General features: G+C 38.2%; 1 protein-coding gene across 1 annotated transcript in view; it reads right to left on the bottom strand.

Annotated features, from left to right (window-relative positions):
- Window positions 1-13,827, bottom strand: part of LOC124864270 (cytochrome P450 2K1-like) — a 49,030-nt gene that overhangs the window by 18,582 nt on the left and 16,621 nt on the right. Inside the window, exons 2-4 of the mRNA XM_047358983.1 lie at window positions 1,910-2,072; window positions 1,498-1,647; window positions 1,230-1,390 (exon numbers count right to left, since the gene is read on the bottom strand). Coding sequence (XP_047214939.1) covers window positions 1,230-1,390; window positions 1,498-1,647; window positions 1,910-2,072 — 474 coding nt within the window. The remainder of the gene's footprint in view (window positions 1-1,229; window positions 1,391-1,497; window positions 1,648-1,909; window positions 2,073-13,827) is intronic.

The raw sequence follows: 13,827 nt of genomic DNA, 5'->3' as shown, positions 1-13,827 counted from the left end.
GAAAAAGCATTTCTGGAAATACTTTTTCATTTTCAAATTTTACATTTCAAATTGAATTTTGGTATCTATTTGCTGGGGCATATTTTAAAAAATAAATCTCAAATGTCTTTTTCTTTTTCATTTTAATTTAGTGAAGGAATGAGCAGTCTTGAAGAAGAAAATGCAAATGCAAATAGGATGATTGATAACTAATTTCATTTATGAGTCAAACAATGCAGCCACATTCTTAAAATGAAAAAGCATTTCTGGAAAGGCTTTTTCATTTTCAAATTTTACATTTCAAATTGAATTTTGGTATCTATTTGCTGGGGTACATTTTGAAAAATAAATCTCAAATGTCTTTTTCTTTTTCATTTTAATTAAGTGAAAGAATGAGCAGTCTTAAAGAAGAAAATTAAAATGCAAATAGGATTATTGATAACTAATTTCATTTATGAGTCAAACAATGCAGCCACATTCTTAAAATGAAAAGCATTTCTGAAAATGCTTTTTCATTTGAAATATGGTAACGATTTGCTTCCATAATAAATTGGTGAAGGACAGGGGATTACCGGATGGGGGTGAAGAAGATAGGGGAGGATAAGCTTGCTAAAAGAAAATAACCAGAAGCACTCCTTATTTGGACACAAGGAACTGTTATGCTATACATGAGTGACATGATATATGTATATGTTGAAGACAACCTTGAGACATAATAAAACGAGCTGAAACCAGAGGGTAGCAGAGTTGTTGCTCGCAGGTGTTTGGCTGGGGTATTTTTCTCTCACTCTGCGCAGAGGCGAACTTAAGTTGATTGAACTTTGTGTTTATGTCTATCTTTTGAAACCTGTGCCCAAATCAACGGACCCGGGGAAGCAGAGACGGCTTCGACACCTTTGTTTATATCATGAAATATAGGTGGAATTTCTCTTTCTCCAAACTCGTCTGCATAGCTGACCAGAGCCTCTTTGACTGTCTTGTATCCAGCAAGGACAACCACTTTTTTTGGTCCAAAATAAAATACATTAATAGTTGTGGTTGTAATGTTACTAATTCTGAAAATGATCTCAAAGGTTTAAGGCATTTGTGTACATGTCAAAACTGTATTGCACCAGTAAGCTCAGTGCTTGGACATCAGACAATAATTTAACAGTCCCTACCTTTCACATAGAACATTTGTCATCATGTCCTGCTAAACTCCCTCTTTGACTAAAGTATGTTATTTATTTTTTATGAAACATTTGGCTTACCTGGATTTCTGCTGAGCCTGATAGGCTTATAGAGTCATTGACCCGACTGACCAGGTTTGTAAATCGAGGATCATCGTATTCAAATCTGCTTCCAAACACGATGGAAGAGATGATGTTGGATGTTGCATAATTTATTGGACGTGATGTGTTAAATGGTTCCCCTGTGGAGTAACAGAATCAGTTTATCTTGTGCTGTCAAAATGCACTTCACTTAACGTTATCATTGTAACGTGTCCATTTCTTAGACAAACACAGCATTATGTCATACCTTTATGATTCTCAAAGATTTGAATAAGGTGTCCACACTCCTCCAAAATCTTCTCCTCGGCAACTCTCTTCCCCATCCCAAAGTCTCTGAGGGTGGTGAGGGCAAAACGACGCAACTCTTTCCATGTTTCTCCATTTGAAAACAGAATTCCTTTACAGTACACGAAAAAAGAAAAATTTTACTTTTATTTAGGCATTTGCATTTGTATGTTTATAATATTGTCAGGCAAAAGATAAAACAAAAATTGTATAGGTACAGTGCTTTGCCAAAGTACTCTTATCGACCTTTTCATACAACACATAAAAATCACAATTAAATACATTAAAGTTGGCAAGAGAACAATTGAAACGGTTTCTGAATTGTCTATTGTTACTTTTTGCAAAACTCTGTATGTGTTTATTTGTGATCTTACCATGACCTTTGATTATATCATGAAATATAGGTGCAATGTCTCTGTCTCCAAACTCGTCTGCATAGCTGACCAGAGCCTCTTTGACTGTCTTGTATCCAGCAAGGACAACCACTTTTTTTGGTCCAAAATAAACTGTAAATACAGACCCATATTTTTTGGAAAGCTGGATGGATTAAAAAGAGAAAATTAATCAGAGATTAAACTAGTTTATAAGTATTTGCTGCATAAATACTACACAGGAGCCTGAGCCAGTACAGTAAACCCACCTGACAGTGTTTTGTAAGGTCTCTGGAGATCAAGTTGCAGCAGGTTGCCAAGCAGAGGCAGAGACTTCGGTCCTGGAGGTTCTTTGCCTGTTTCTCTGGAGGAAGAACCAAGAGAAATCAAATAAAGTATAATCAAGAGAACTACTCCCATCACAGTGGTAGGACTGGAGAAAAGAGAAGCAAAGTCCTTCAAAGCCTCCATGTGCTCAGCTTCTTGTCCGAGTCTACACATACGATACAGAGGAGTTTGTGTTGCTGTGAAAAGCTCATGGGAATGTTGCTTCACCTATAGGTTAGCTCTGCGTTAGCCACACCCAACTTCCTGAGTCGTTTGTCCCTGCATAATTCTTAAAGCTTTGATGAATAGAAAATCCCTCCCCTCAGAGGATGTGGATTTAAACTCTTATCACAGTGAAGCCCTTTAGTAATAATGAAAAACTGAATGTGTCATGTTTCCTACAATATGCTGTAGCTAGATATCTGTCTGCTAATTTTCTATGTGGTTGTACTGGTACATGGTTTTTATGTGTATTTTGTTTTTTATTTTATTATTTATTCCGTATTTTGTAGCTTTATGCTTTTCTATCAGTGGTGTGCGATATGGCATGCTCTGTTTTGGGGATGTAGACAGTAAATATGTCCAATAAGCTTGCAGCATGAGTTTGCCATATGTCCAGTGATTTCGGTTCACCTCTGCCAGGTTGTCAATAATTACTTTGCATGTTTCTATATTCTCTGGTGACTTTGATAAGGAGACAGATGGTGTCGAAACATGATTGTGTGCCAGCGTTTTATACATGCAAAGCAAAGCACTTTGTGAATTGAAAAAGATATTTACAAGGTTCACAGATTACTTATAAAATGTCAGCATTACATTGTGACATGCCTGTGGTTCAGAAATAAAAAAATGTCACATGACGGTAAATCATTATTCATTATTTACTTCACAGATGCAAAAACGGATTTTATTTCAGTTCCATCAAATTATCATTTGCTGTAGAAAAAACTGTGGAAATCTTGTTAACAGTGAAACTTTAATACTGGATTCCTAAGAGAGATGAGGTATTAATTACAGTTTTTAAGGTCCAATGAAATTAATTGCTTTGTATTTTAGAAAATTAAATATGAAACCCTCAGACAAACAAAGTTACAGCAATTGTTCTGAATGCGGTTTCACATCTTCATGCTTGTGCAATTAAACAACTTTATGCTTTGGGACACAATTCATAGCTTTATGTCCCCTTGAACTTCTGCAGTAAAACCCACACTTATTTACTCAACTAAAAGATTAACAAAGTGTACATTCATCTTTGGATTCATTTCAAATATTGTTTCTAATGCATCATCATAAAAACGTAATTCCTAAAAAAGAGGCCTTAAAGTAAAGCATCATTACACTTATCAGTTTGACGAGGATTCTTTGTAAGTGTAAACACTATGTATTATGTAGTATAAATGTCTAATATCCTTCAAAGGTTCATGATGTACTTCAAAGAAACACAACATTTTTATATTTGTGCGCACCATATTAAAAACATTTGAAGGGAACTCCCTTAGAGATAGGGTGAGGAGCTCGGCCATCCAGGGGGAGCTCAGAGTAGAGCCGCTGCTCCTCCACATCGAGAGGAGTCAGCTGAGGTGGCTCGGGCATCTGTTTTGGATGCTTCCCAGAAAACCTTCTCTTGGGAGGTTAAATAGGCAAAGCACATTCTGGGGAACTAAAGGCAAAAAGACAATTTCAGAGTATAATCGCACCTCGCGGGTGAAAAGGCATAACTCTTCAAACATGAATCCAAAGTGACTACGATCTTACGGTTGAATACCCGCAAATAGAAAGACACAAAGTTAAGGATGATCAACTGCTCAGATAATCCAGCATTCATTCGAAGCTGGCAATTAAGACAACGGTAACTCGAACCTTTCTTTCTGAGGTCTACAAAGAAGCAACCTGTGTTCGGAACTGCAGTTCTGCACGCGGATGCAGCCCGACCCCCCTACTGGACGAGTCCGGCTGGACTGGTCCGGACCACCTTTGCTTTCCAAAACCAGCGTTCTTTGGAACCCCTGCTTCAGAGCGGTTCACGTAGAAGGTGGTGTTTGGGCGGAGAAAATTAGTTGAGGATAAAATAATCTAAATACTATTTATTTTATGACATTTTGCTTTGTTTGTGTTGAAAAGTAAGCAATCGAAGTGCTAGCAGGCTGTCCATTCAGCTAATGTGGATAGGCATTTTAGTCTTTTTAGCCTTGAGGCTAGTTATTTGTCCTGTGTGGTTGTCAGGATCTGCCATTTTGGGTTTTTGATTTACTTTTTCTATGTCAGGTGTTTTTCTGTTTCTTCTAGATTAGTTGTTTACTTACATTTAATTATCACTACCTAGATTCTTGTGTTCTTGTGTTTCCCTTTAGATTTACTTTTCCCGGGTTTTGTTATTTCAGTTTAGTTCTCTGATTATTCTTGGTTCTTATGTTTCTTTTGGTTTATTATCTTGGTCCATAGTTTTACTTTGATCCGTTTTCCCTGAGTTTTGTTATTTATAGTTTTGTTTTTGTAGTCAGGTTCCTTTGGTTATGTTATTGTCTAGCTTCCCTAATGTTTTCCCCTCTGGATTTATGTTATGGTTTAGCTCTCGTGTTTCGTTTTGTTTCTAGCCTTGTCACCTTAGCAACTATTCACCTTCCCTCAGTTCTCTACAGCCTGGTCCACACCTGAATTCCATCTCCCCTGATTTCCTATCTCTCATTCTCATTGGTCCATACTCCACTTCCCTCTGTTCATAAGCCCTCTGTTCTTGTTTGTTCCTCGCTGGTTCCCTCCATTTGAATCTCCATTGACAACTCCATTCAGCTACCCTCGCCTAAGTGCTTTGCCTACTATGTTCCTGCAGTATCAACTTTGTAGTTGATACTGCAGTGATTTTGCTACATTCTTGCTACATTTGGAAAACCTTTTGATTATTCTTAAAATAAAGAAGAAGACTCCGTTAAACATGCTGCTGCCTAGCTCTTGTCTGTGCTTTGGTCACTCTAAACCTCAGAACGTGACATTAAAGGTAATAAAACATCCTGAAAAATATGTTTTCAGAAAATAAAAAACAAAAATCACAGATAACATTTTGTCTTTCTTACCCTGAATTTGTGGATATTTGGCCATGAGCAGCAAACCCCACCTCAAGGTTGCAGCTGTGGTGTCAGTTCCAGCAGAAAAAAGGGTGGTCACTGTATAAATCAGGTTCTCCTCAATGAACTGAGTGTCTTTCACATAAGAGTCCTGCCCAAAAAAATATACATGAGACGAATGGAGTTTAAGCGAAAATTCAACATGGAAGACTCACCATCACCTCCAGCTTCGCCTAATTACTCCTCAATGCGGCTCTGCTCCACCAATCAGCGTCAAGTCTGCATTTCTCCCCGGCCAATCATTCTTCAAGGCTCCTTTTTAAAAGATCTTCATCCATGGATCCCTCTGTTCTGCAGCTGAACTTTGACCCTTCTCCACCCCATCTCCACCATTTGGCTTCAAAACTCCTTCCAAATCTCCTCAGGCCTCTACTCCACCACCAGTAAATTCAATATTAATTGAATCATTTTGTAAAAAAGACTCACTGTGCGCTTGTTTTAATACATTTTTAATAAGAACAGCACTGGAGGTTTTGTTTTACTATTTAAAAACAAATCTGAACAGAGTGGCTTATGTATTTATTCAGGCCTCTTAACCTTGATACACCCAAATAAAATGAGCAACAGTTGCCCCATTGTATGCTAGCAAACACAATCAATTTATGTGAATTTCTCAGTGAATTTCTCAGTATGAAACCATAAATGTTTTGGGAACATTAGTGAACAATCTACATCATGAAGACCAAGGAGCGTAGCAGACAAGTCAGGAAGAAAAATGTGGAGAGGTTTAATGCAGGGTTAGGTTGTAAAACAATACCCCCAACTTTGAACATCTTATGAAGCAATCCAAAGTTTAAAAATAGAAAGAGCATGCCACAACTGCCAAACTACCAAGACAAGGACATCCTCCTAAACTGACAGATTGGGTAAGTAGAGCATTAATCAGAGTAGCAGCCAAGAGGCCAATGGTGACTCAAGAGAAGCAACTGAGGTTTAATGGTCAGGTGGAAGAATATGTCTAGCAGAAAAAACTATTAGTCCCTAGTCACTCCACAAATCTGGCCTCTATGGAACATTGGCCAGAAGAAAGTCATTTTTGAAAAGCAGCCTTAAGAGGTCTATACACAAAACGTTATGTGTGGAGGAAAATTAAAAGCAAGCATGTATGCACATCACCACCACCACCACGACTAACAACAATAACAGCATGGTAGTGGCAGAAAGATGCTGTGGGGATGCACAGCAAGGACAGGTAGGCAGATTTAAATGAAGGATGGAGCTAAATAAAGGACAATCCAGGAAGAACACATGCAGATCAGGGCAACACATGTCTATTTAGCAGAGTCTGCTAAATAGAAACACAGACCAAACTTAATATTTTACATGTGAAATCTTTTAAAGCCATGTGTCCCCAATCCCTCCACTTCACACTTATGCATTACAACATGTTGTTCTATTACATAAAGTCTCAATAAAATACATTAATAGTTGTGGTTGTAACATTACAAATTGTGAAAATGATCTGATTCCGAAAAGGCCTTTTACAGGAATTTTGTTTTGGGATACTTGTTTAAATGTAAAAACTGTATTGCAGCAGTAAGCTCAGTGTTTGCACATCGGGCAATAATTCAACAGCCCCTACCTTTCACACAGAGAACATTTGTCGTCATGAACTACTATAGTCCCTCTTTGACTACAAGTATATTATTTACAAAGCAGATCAAGTGAAACATTAAGCTTACCTGGATTTCTGCTGAGCCTGATAGGCTTATAGAGTCATTGGCTCGACTGACCAGGTTTGTAAATGTATCACAAGCTTTTAAGGTAGCTGTAATTAAATCTTTACTTAAGAAACCTTCGCTTGATCAAGATAGTTTAATAAATTACAGACCTATATCCAATCTTCCATTCTTATCTAAAATTCTTGAGAAAATAGTTGCTAATCAAATGTGTGAGCATTTATACAGCAATGACCTGTTTGAAGAGCTTCAGTCAGGCTTCAGAGCTCATCATAGCACTGAAACAGCTCTGCTGAAAGTCACTAATGATATTCTTATGGCCTCAGATAATGGACTTGTGTCTGTTCTGGTTCTGTTAGATCACAGTGCTGCATTTGATACAGTTGATCACAATATTCTCTTAGAAAGGCTGGAATATGCTGTAGGGATCAGGGGAACAGCGCTAGGTTGGTTTAAATCTTGTTTGTCTGACAGATTCCAGTTTGTTCATGTAAATGATAAATCATCTTTGTCGGCAAGAAGTTGTCGTCTTTGGACCCGAGTCTTTAGAAAAGAAACTGCTTAGTCGATCACTTAACCTGGATGGCATAAATAGACCTCCGGTAATAAAGTAAAAAACCTTGGTGTTATTTTTGACCAGGACGTGTAATTTAAATCCCATATTAAGCATATTTCTAGGATTTCCTTTTTTCACCTCCGGAACATTGCCAAAATTAGAAATATCCTATCCAGGAGTGACGCTGAAAAACTAGTCCATGCATTTGTTACTTCAAGGCTGGACTACTTTTTTTATTGTGTGTCCTTTTTATATGCTCCTCTGTAAATGGTTTGTGATAATACCATATTGCCAAAAGTATTCGGTCACACCACCAAATCAGTGGATTCAGGTGGTCCAATCATTTCCATGGCTGTAGGTTTGTAAAATGTGGTGTGGAGAAACTTGATTGGCCTGATCTGAACCTTCTTTGATACGAATTAGAGCAGAGGGTGCAATTCTGCTGGCAACGGTGTGTCCATCAACCAATTGAACCTTATAGATTAAGAATAGAATGTCATCAAAGTTCATGTACATGTAAAAGTAGACAGACAAATGCTTTTAGCAATATAGAGTATGTTATGTTCTTTTCTGCTGTTTAGATGTGTTGGGGTGTAGACAGCAAACATGAGTGACCTCCACCCTTATTTTACCCAACCAATAAGCTTGCAGCATGAGTTTGCCAAAAGTCCTGTGATTTCTGTTTACCTCTTTCAGGTTGTCAATAATTACTTTCCTTGTTCCTGTATTCTGTTGTCATAGTGATGAAGACACACGTGGTGTCAAACCATTAGTCCCTTTGACATTTTCACAAAAATAGCCAAAAACTAATCCATGAGCTCAAGTCCTGTGTTGCATTTTGAAGACACAGAGGAGTCTGTGTTGCTGGGAAAAGCTCATAGGAATGTTGCTTCACCTATAGGTATTCTATTCACCCCTTACCCCTACATGGCCTTTGTGAACCATTTATCTTTCGTTGGCTCAGTCAGCTGCCTGAGGTTTTTTAACTGAATAGATGCCTGCTTTTTAGATGGGCAATGTAAGATATTTACAAGAATTTACAAAAATGTTTTATAAAATGTCATCATTACATTGTGAAAAAAAAATGGCAGGAGCTTTAATGTCACACAAGGATAAATGTCACACAAGGGTAAATCATTTATTCATGATTTATTTTACATGTTGAAAAGTGGTTTTTTTTTATCATTTTCATCAAAGCATCACTTGCTTTGGGAAAAACTGAAAATCTTGCTAACAGTGAAACGTTTGTGCTATGTTTCACAGAGAGAGGAGGTAATGTGTATTACAGTTTTTAAAGTCCTGTGAAATCAACTGTTTAACACTCAAGAAAATAATATATGAACCCCTCATACAAAAACTAACCTACTGCAATGTTCTGAATGCAGTTTCACACATTCATGCTTGTACAATTAAACAACTTTATGTTATGATTAGGGGTTGTTTGGTTTTTGGTTTCTGGTTTTTTCTTATGTTTTTCACAGTTAAGGTTTTGACTCGTTCTTTTGTTATTCTTCTTAGATTTTGAATCATGCTTCTGTTATTTTCCTGGTTCATGCTTTTGTTTTGTCGTCTTGTTCATGTTTTGTCAAGTTTGGTTTTCGGATCTGGTTATGCTTTTGCTTCATGTTTTTCTAGTTTGTGTTCAAGAGTCTCTGTTTTGCTCCAGTCACGTTTTGTTCAGTCAATTAAGTTTATTCGGTTCACCGGCACCATGTTAATCAGTTTTGTTTTCCACCTGTACCATGCTCCATTTATACACACCTGTTCAGTTAGTCGTCACGGAAACATTTCTCGTTTTCATGCTCATGTCTTGTTTGCAAACCGAGTCTTGTCTTTTTGATCATGCCATGCCTGTCTTGCCTGCCCGTTTGTTTTGTTCCTGCCTCCTGCTGAGTGTGAGTTTTTGTAATTAAACATTTTTTTACTTGCCATCACGATGCCTGCTCGTCTGCATTCTGGGGTCCAATATCTTGCAAACCATAACACTTTATGCTTTTGGACACATTTCAGCTTCATGTCCCCCTGAACTACTGCAGTAAAACCGACACTTGTTTACTCAACAAAAGATTAACAAAGTGTGCATTAATCTTTGGATTCATTTCAAATATTGTTCTAATGTGCTGTCATAAAAACTTAAAGGGACCTTAATGTAAATTATTGCACTTAACATTGTAAGGATCTGTCTGTGTTAGCCTTATTGTCTGAGTTCCTAGTCTGTTTCTCTTATGTTCATCAGTGGCTGTTATTTTAATTCATGTTTAGCATCATCATTCCATCCTTGTGTTTAGATTACTTTTCTTGTATTACTGTGATAGATGAGTTAGTTTATATTTCCTTATAGACCTGGTTTCTCTCTGTTTATGTTCTATGTTCTTTAGTTTCATTGTTTACTTATTCCTGTTCACTTACATGTTTTGTTGCTCCCCCTGGTCTCCCTGCTCTTCTATGTTAATTAGCCACCCTTCTTCAGTTGCTTGATTTCTCACTTACACCAGCTGTTCCTGATCTCCCCCTAAATTAGCTCCCTGTGTTAATTGGTCCATTCTCCACCCTTCCCCAGAATTTATACTCTCTGATTTTCCATGCTTGCCACTAGATTCTCCTGCTTGCAACCCATTCGTTCCCTAGTTTGTTCATACCCAAGCTTTGTTACCTGCCTGTATTAAATTGCAGTGATTCTTGTAAGTGAAAGCTTTATTTCATAATAAACTTTTAACTCATCATGAGACTCCTTGGATCTGCTCTGCAATTTGGTCCTACACAACTCCAGTAAACCTTGACAGTTTGTTGAGGATTCTTTGTAAGTATTAACATCTGAATGTAGTATAAATGTCAAATTTTCACAATGTTATTTAAGGGAACATACAACGTTTTCATAATTGTGGGCACTATATTAAAAACAGTTCAAAGCTGTAAAGGGCAGCTGTGCAACTCGATCCATCCATGTTATTGCTTTTCAACCTTTAACTTAGTAACAGTCCTATTTTTAGAAGGGTTCAGGTCTTTTCAAACTGTTCAAGTAGCTGATTAACACAAATAGGTAAAGTGTAATATTAATGTGTAAAAATGTTTCTTAATATTAAAGTTCTTCTGAGGCACTTTCACTTCAAAGACAATGTGATTTGATTTGTCAGTCTGCGTTCCTACCCTCACCTAAGGGCAGGAACTTTGGGTCATGACCAATATCTATATCTGCCCTGCTTCAGCTCTGTGTCTTGTCTTTGGAGCCTCTTCTTGCATATCTTCCAAATTCTTAGTTATGGATTTGGTCAGCTGGTCTCTCAATGCAATTGATCAAATTGTTCTTGAGGAGAAGACAGGGTGAAGGAGAGCCCAACTTGTCCGGACTGGACGTTTTTCTCTGGATACACAATGGACAGAAGTGGAGGATTGTGTGTTTGTCGATAATGTCAGTCGAGGATGTGGAAGATGTGTATATAATTGGATGTTTGATATCAGGATTTCTGCTTTTTGGAGTCAGCGGTTACCTGGCATATCGAGAAATTCGGAGAATGTCAGCAGCTGTTCTGGCCATTGTGAGGCTGCCTGGCATGTATGATGGGATCTTCAGGGCGATCAAGGACAATGGCCTCTGGGACAGTGCTTCATGGACTTACTTGCACACACTCACTTACACACACACACGCTCAAGATAAACATATGCACCCCTCACACCACCTTCACTGTTCCCAGCATGATGTTGTTTTGTCAACTTGTTGCTTCTTTGTGCTGAAGTTTTTTGCAATCTCAAACTGAATCCTGCTAAGGATAAAGTGTGAAATATGATTTTTTTCCCTGTACTTTCCTAATGTGGCCTCTTTTCTCATCTAGCAAGGGCAGCGCCTGTGAGTGGGCAGCAAAGCCTCGGTGACCCGTCTCCCCATTGTCTTGTGTCATGATGTATGTTTGGATGGGTTGTACTGGAATTCTAATTTCCCCTCGGGGATCAATAAAGTATCTTTGAATTGAATTTGAATTGAATAGAATGAGATCCTTGTTACATGCGGCTGAAATTAGCTTCCCCCACAGGGTGGCCGGCAACTCCCTTAGAGGTAGAGTGAGGAGCTTGGCTGAGGTGGTTTGGGTATCTGTTCCGGATGCTCCCTGGATGCCTCTCTTGGGAGGTGTTCCAGCCACGCCCCACTGGGAGGAGGCGCAGGGGATGGCCCAGGACACGCTGGAGGGACTATGTCTTTCTGCTCCTCGGGGGGAGCTGGAGGAGGTGTCTAAGGAGAGGGAAGTCTGGGTGTCTCTGCTGAGACCGCTGCCCCTGGAACCCGGTCCTGGATAAGCTGAAGACGCCGAGGACAAAAAAATGTGGATTACAGTTAAGAGAATAAGTGAACTAATTTTTAGAAGACATGGGGAAAACACATTCCTGGAACTAAAGACAAAAAGACTCTTGGAGGCTTTTGTTAAGTTTTAGTTTAAGAGCCTATGATGGTATACGAATGCATCATCATTGCCAAGCATACTTCTGTGACTGCAGCATCAATGCAGAAAGAAATGTCATTTAGTGCAACATATGCTTCTTCTATGTTTTCCATGGATGTTGGTAGCAGAAGAAAAGGTTGGATGCTCTCTAAATCTGAGAGTTGGTAGAAAATCATCAAGGAATACACGGTCAATTTTGCATCACTTTCTTGTATTTCTTGTATTATATGTGGTAACGTTCCCACAAACTATTCTGAAATGGTTTGACTGCCTTCAAAGAAAATAACAGAAAACTAGATTATACTGACAATAAAATGGAACCTATTAAGAGTAAATGAATGGTTTTATGTTGCTTGGACAATTTCTCCATGAAAAGAGTGAGTTTCAAAAGGTGGATTTACAATATCCTCAATAGAAAAAAATTGTTTATTCTGGAGAGTCTTATTTAGTTTAAAAAGGACAGTGATACACGTCACAGTTTCAATGAGGGAAATTCAATTTTTCAAAATATGACGCTTTATTTTAGCAGGACTCGACCCCTAAACATTAGCAGAGCCCAGATTCAAGTTGTAATTTGATTGTAGTTAATTGTAATTAGGGGATCTGTCACCATTGTGGGTTTGGTGGCAGGACCAAAATGCAGATCAGGGCGAGGAGGCTGCATGGTGAGTAGAAGACGTTTTAATTTTAAAAAGCAACGATTTACAGGTAAGTAATCCAGGTGTACAGTCAGGAGACAAACAAACCATAAGGAGGAACTCGGGAATACAACAAGGGTTGTCAACGTAAGGAATTAGAGGGGAACAATGAAAACTAGAGAGCTTATAAACTGAGGGAAGTGGAGTATGGACCAATGAGACAGGGAGGCAGGTAATCAGAGGAAATATGTAACAGGTGTGGACCAGGCTGCAGGAAGCTGAGGGAATAAGTTAAACTAATTAGCAGGGGTAACCAGGAACACGAGGAGCTGGGCAAGATACTAAACTACTTAACATAACCAGGTGGAAACAGATCTAAGCAAAACTATAGGTTTATAGATATAGTTATAGAAAAATAACCAAATGAAGCATAATAATCTAGAATAACCATTAACTAAAGTAAACCGAGAAACTAGAGGGAACAGAAGAAACACCTGACTGATAAACAAACACTAAACTAACTGGGAGGAACACTAACTAGACAAAGCAGGGACATGAGGAACTATACAGAGAGCAAGGCTGGGAAAGAACAACTAATCTTAAGGGAAACAAGCAACTGGGTAAATAATAACAAAAAGGGGTCTTGGCCAAAGGGAACTAATAAACTAGAAGAATGCAGCAAGAACAATTAACCTAACAGTAAACAAGCACAGAAACACTAACCGAGAAACTAAACTAGAAAAGCCAAAGAAGCAAAGAGAACTATTTTAATAATAATAATAATAATAACCAGAGGAGAAAACCATTCTAAGTAATAAATAAATGAGAAAGCAACCACCAAGGGAACTATAGGCGAGGGGAGAAAGAACTACTAAACTAAGGAGCTGGAGAGAGAACAAAACTATCAGGATGACAGAAGGAATAAACAAACATAACTACTAACCCCAAAGGAAATAGAAACACCTAGCTGAAAGGTAAACAAAACGCAAAACCAAAACAAAGTCCAAAATGGCAGACTCTGAAGGATAAATTGTGCAATAAATACAAAACAATTTCTAAAAGTGAAAATTAGGAGAATATGGCTTTTATTTTGTTCATACTGGACAGTGAGAAGCATACATTCATTAAACCTCTGGAGTGATGTTTCTTAGCAGTAGGATTAATT

The sequence above is a fragment of the Girardinichthys multiradiatus genome, chromosome Y, assembly GCF_021462225.1.
Source record: "Girardinichthys multiradiatus isolate DD_20200921_A chromosome Y, DD_fGirMul_XY1, whole genome shotgun sequence".
In the NCBI taxonomy this organism is placed as follows: Eukaryota; Metazoa; Chordata; class Actinopteri; order Cyprinodontiformes; family Goodeidae; genus Girardinichthys; species Girardinichthys multiradiatus.
This window is presented reverse-complemented; position numbering and strand designations above follow the sequence as displayed.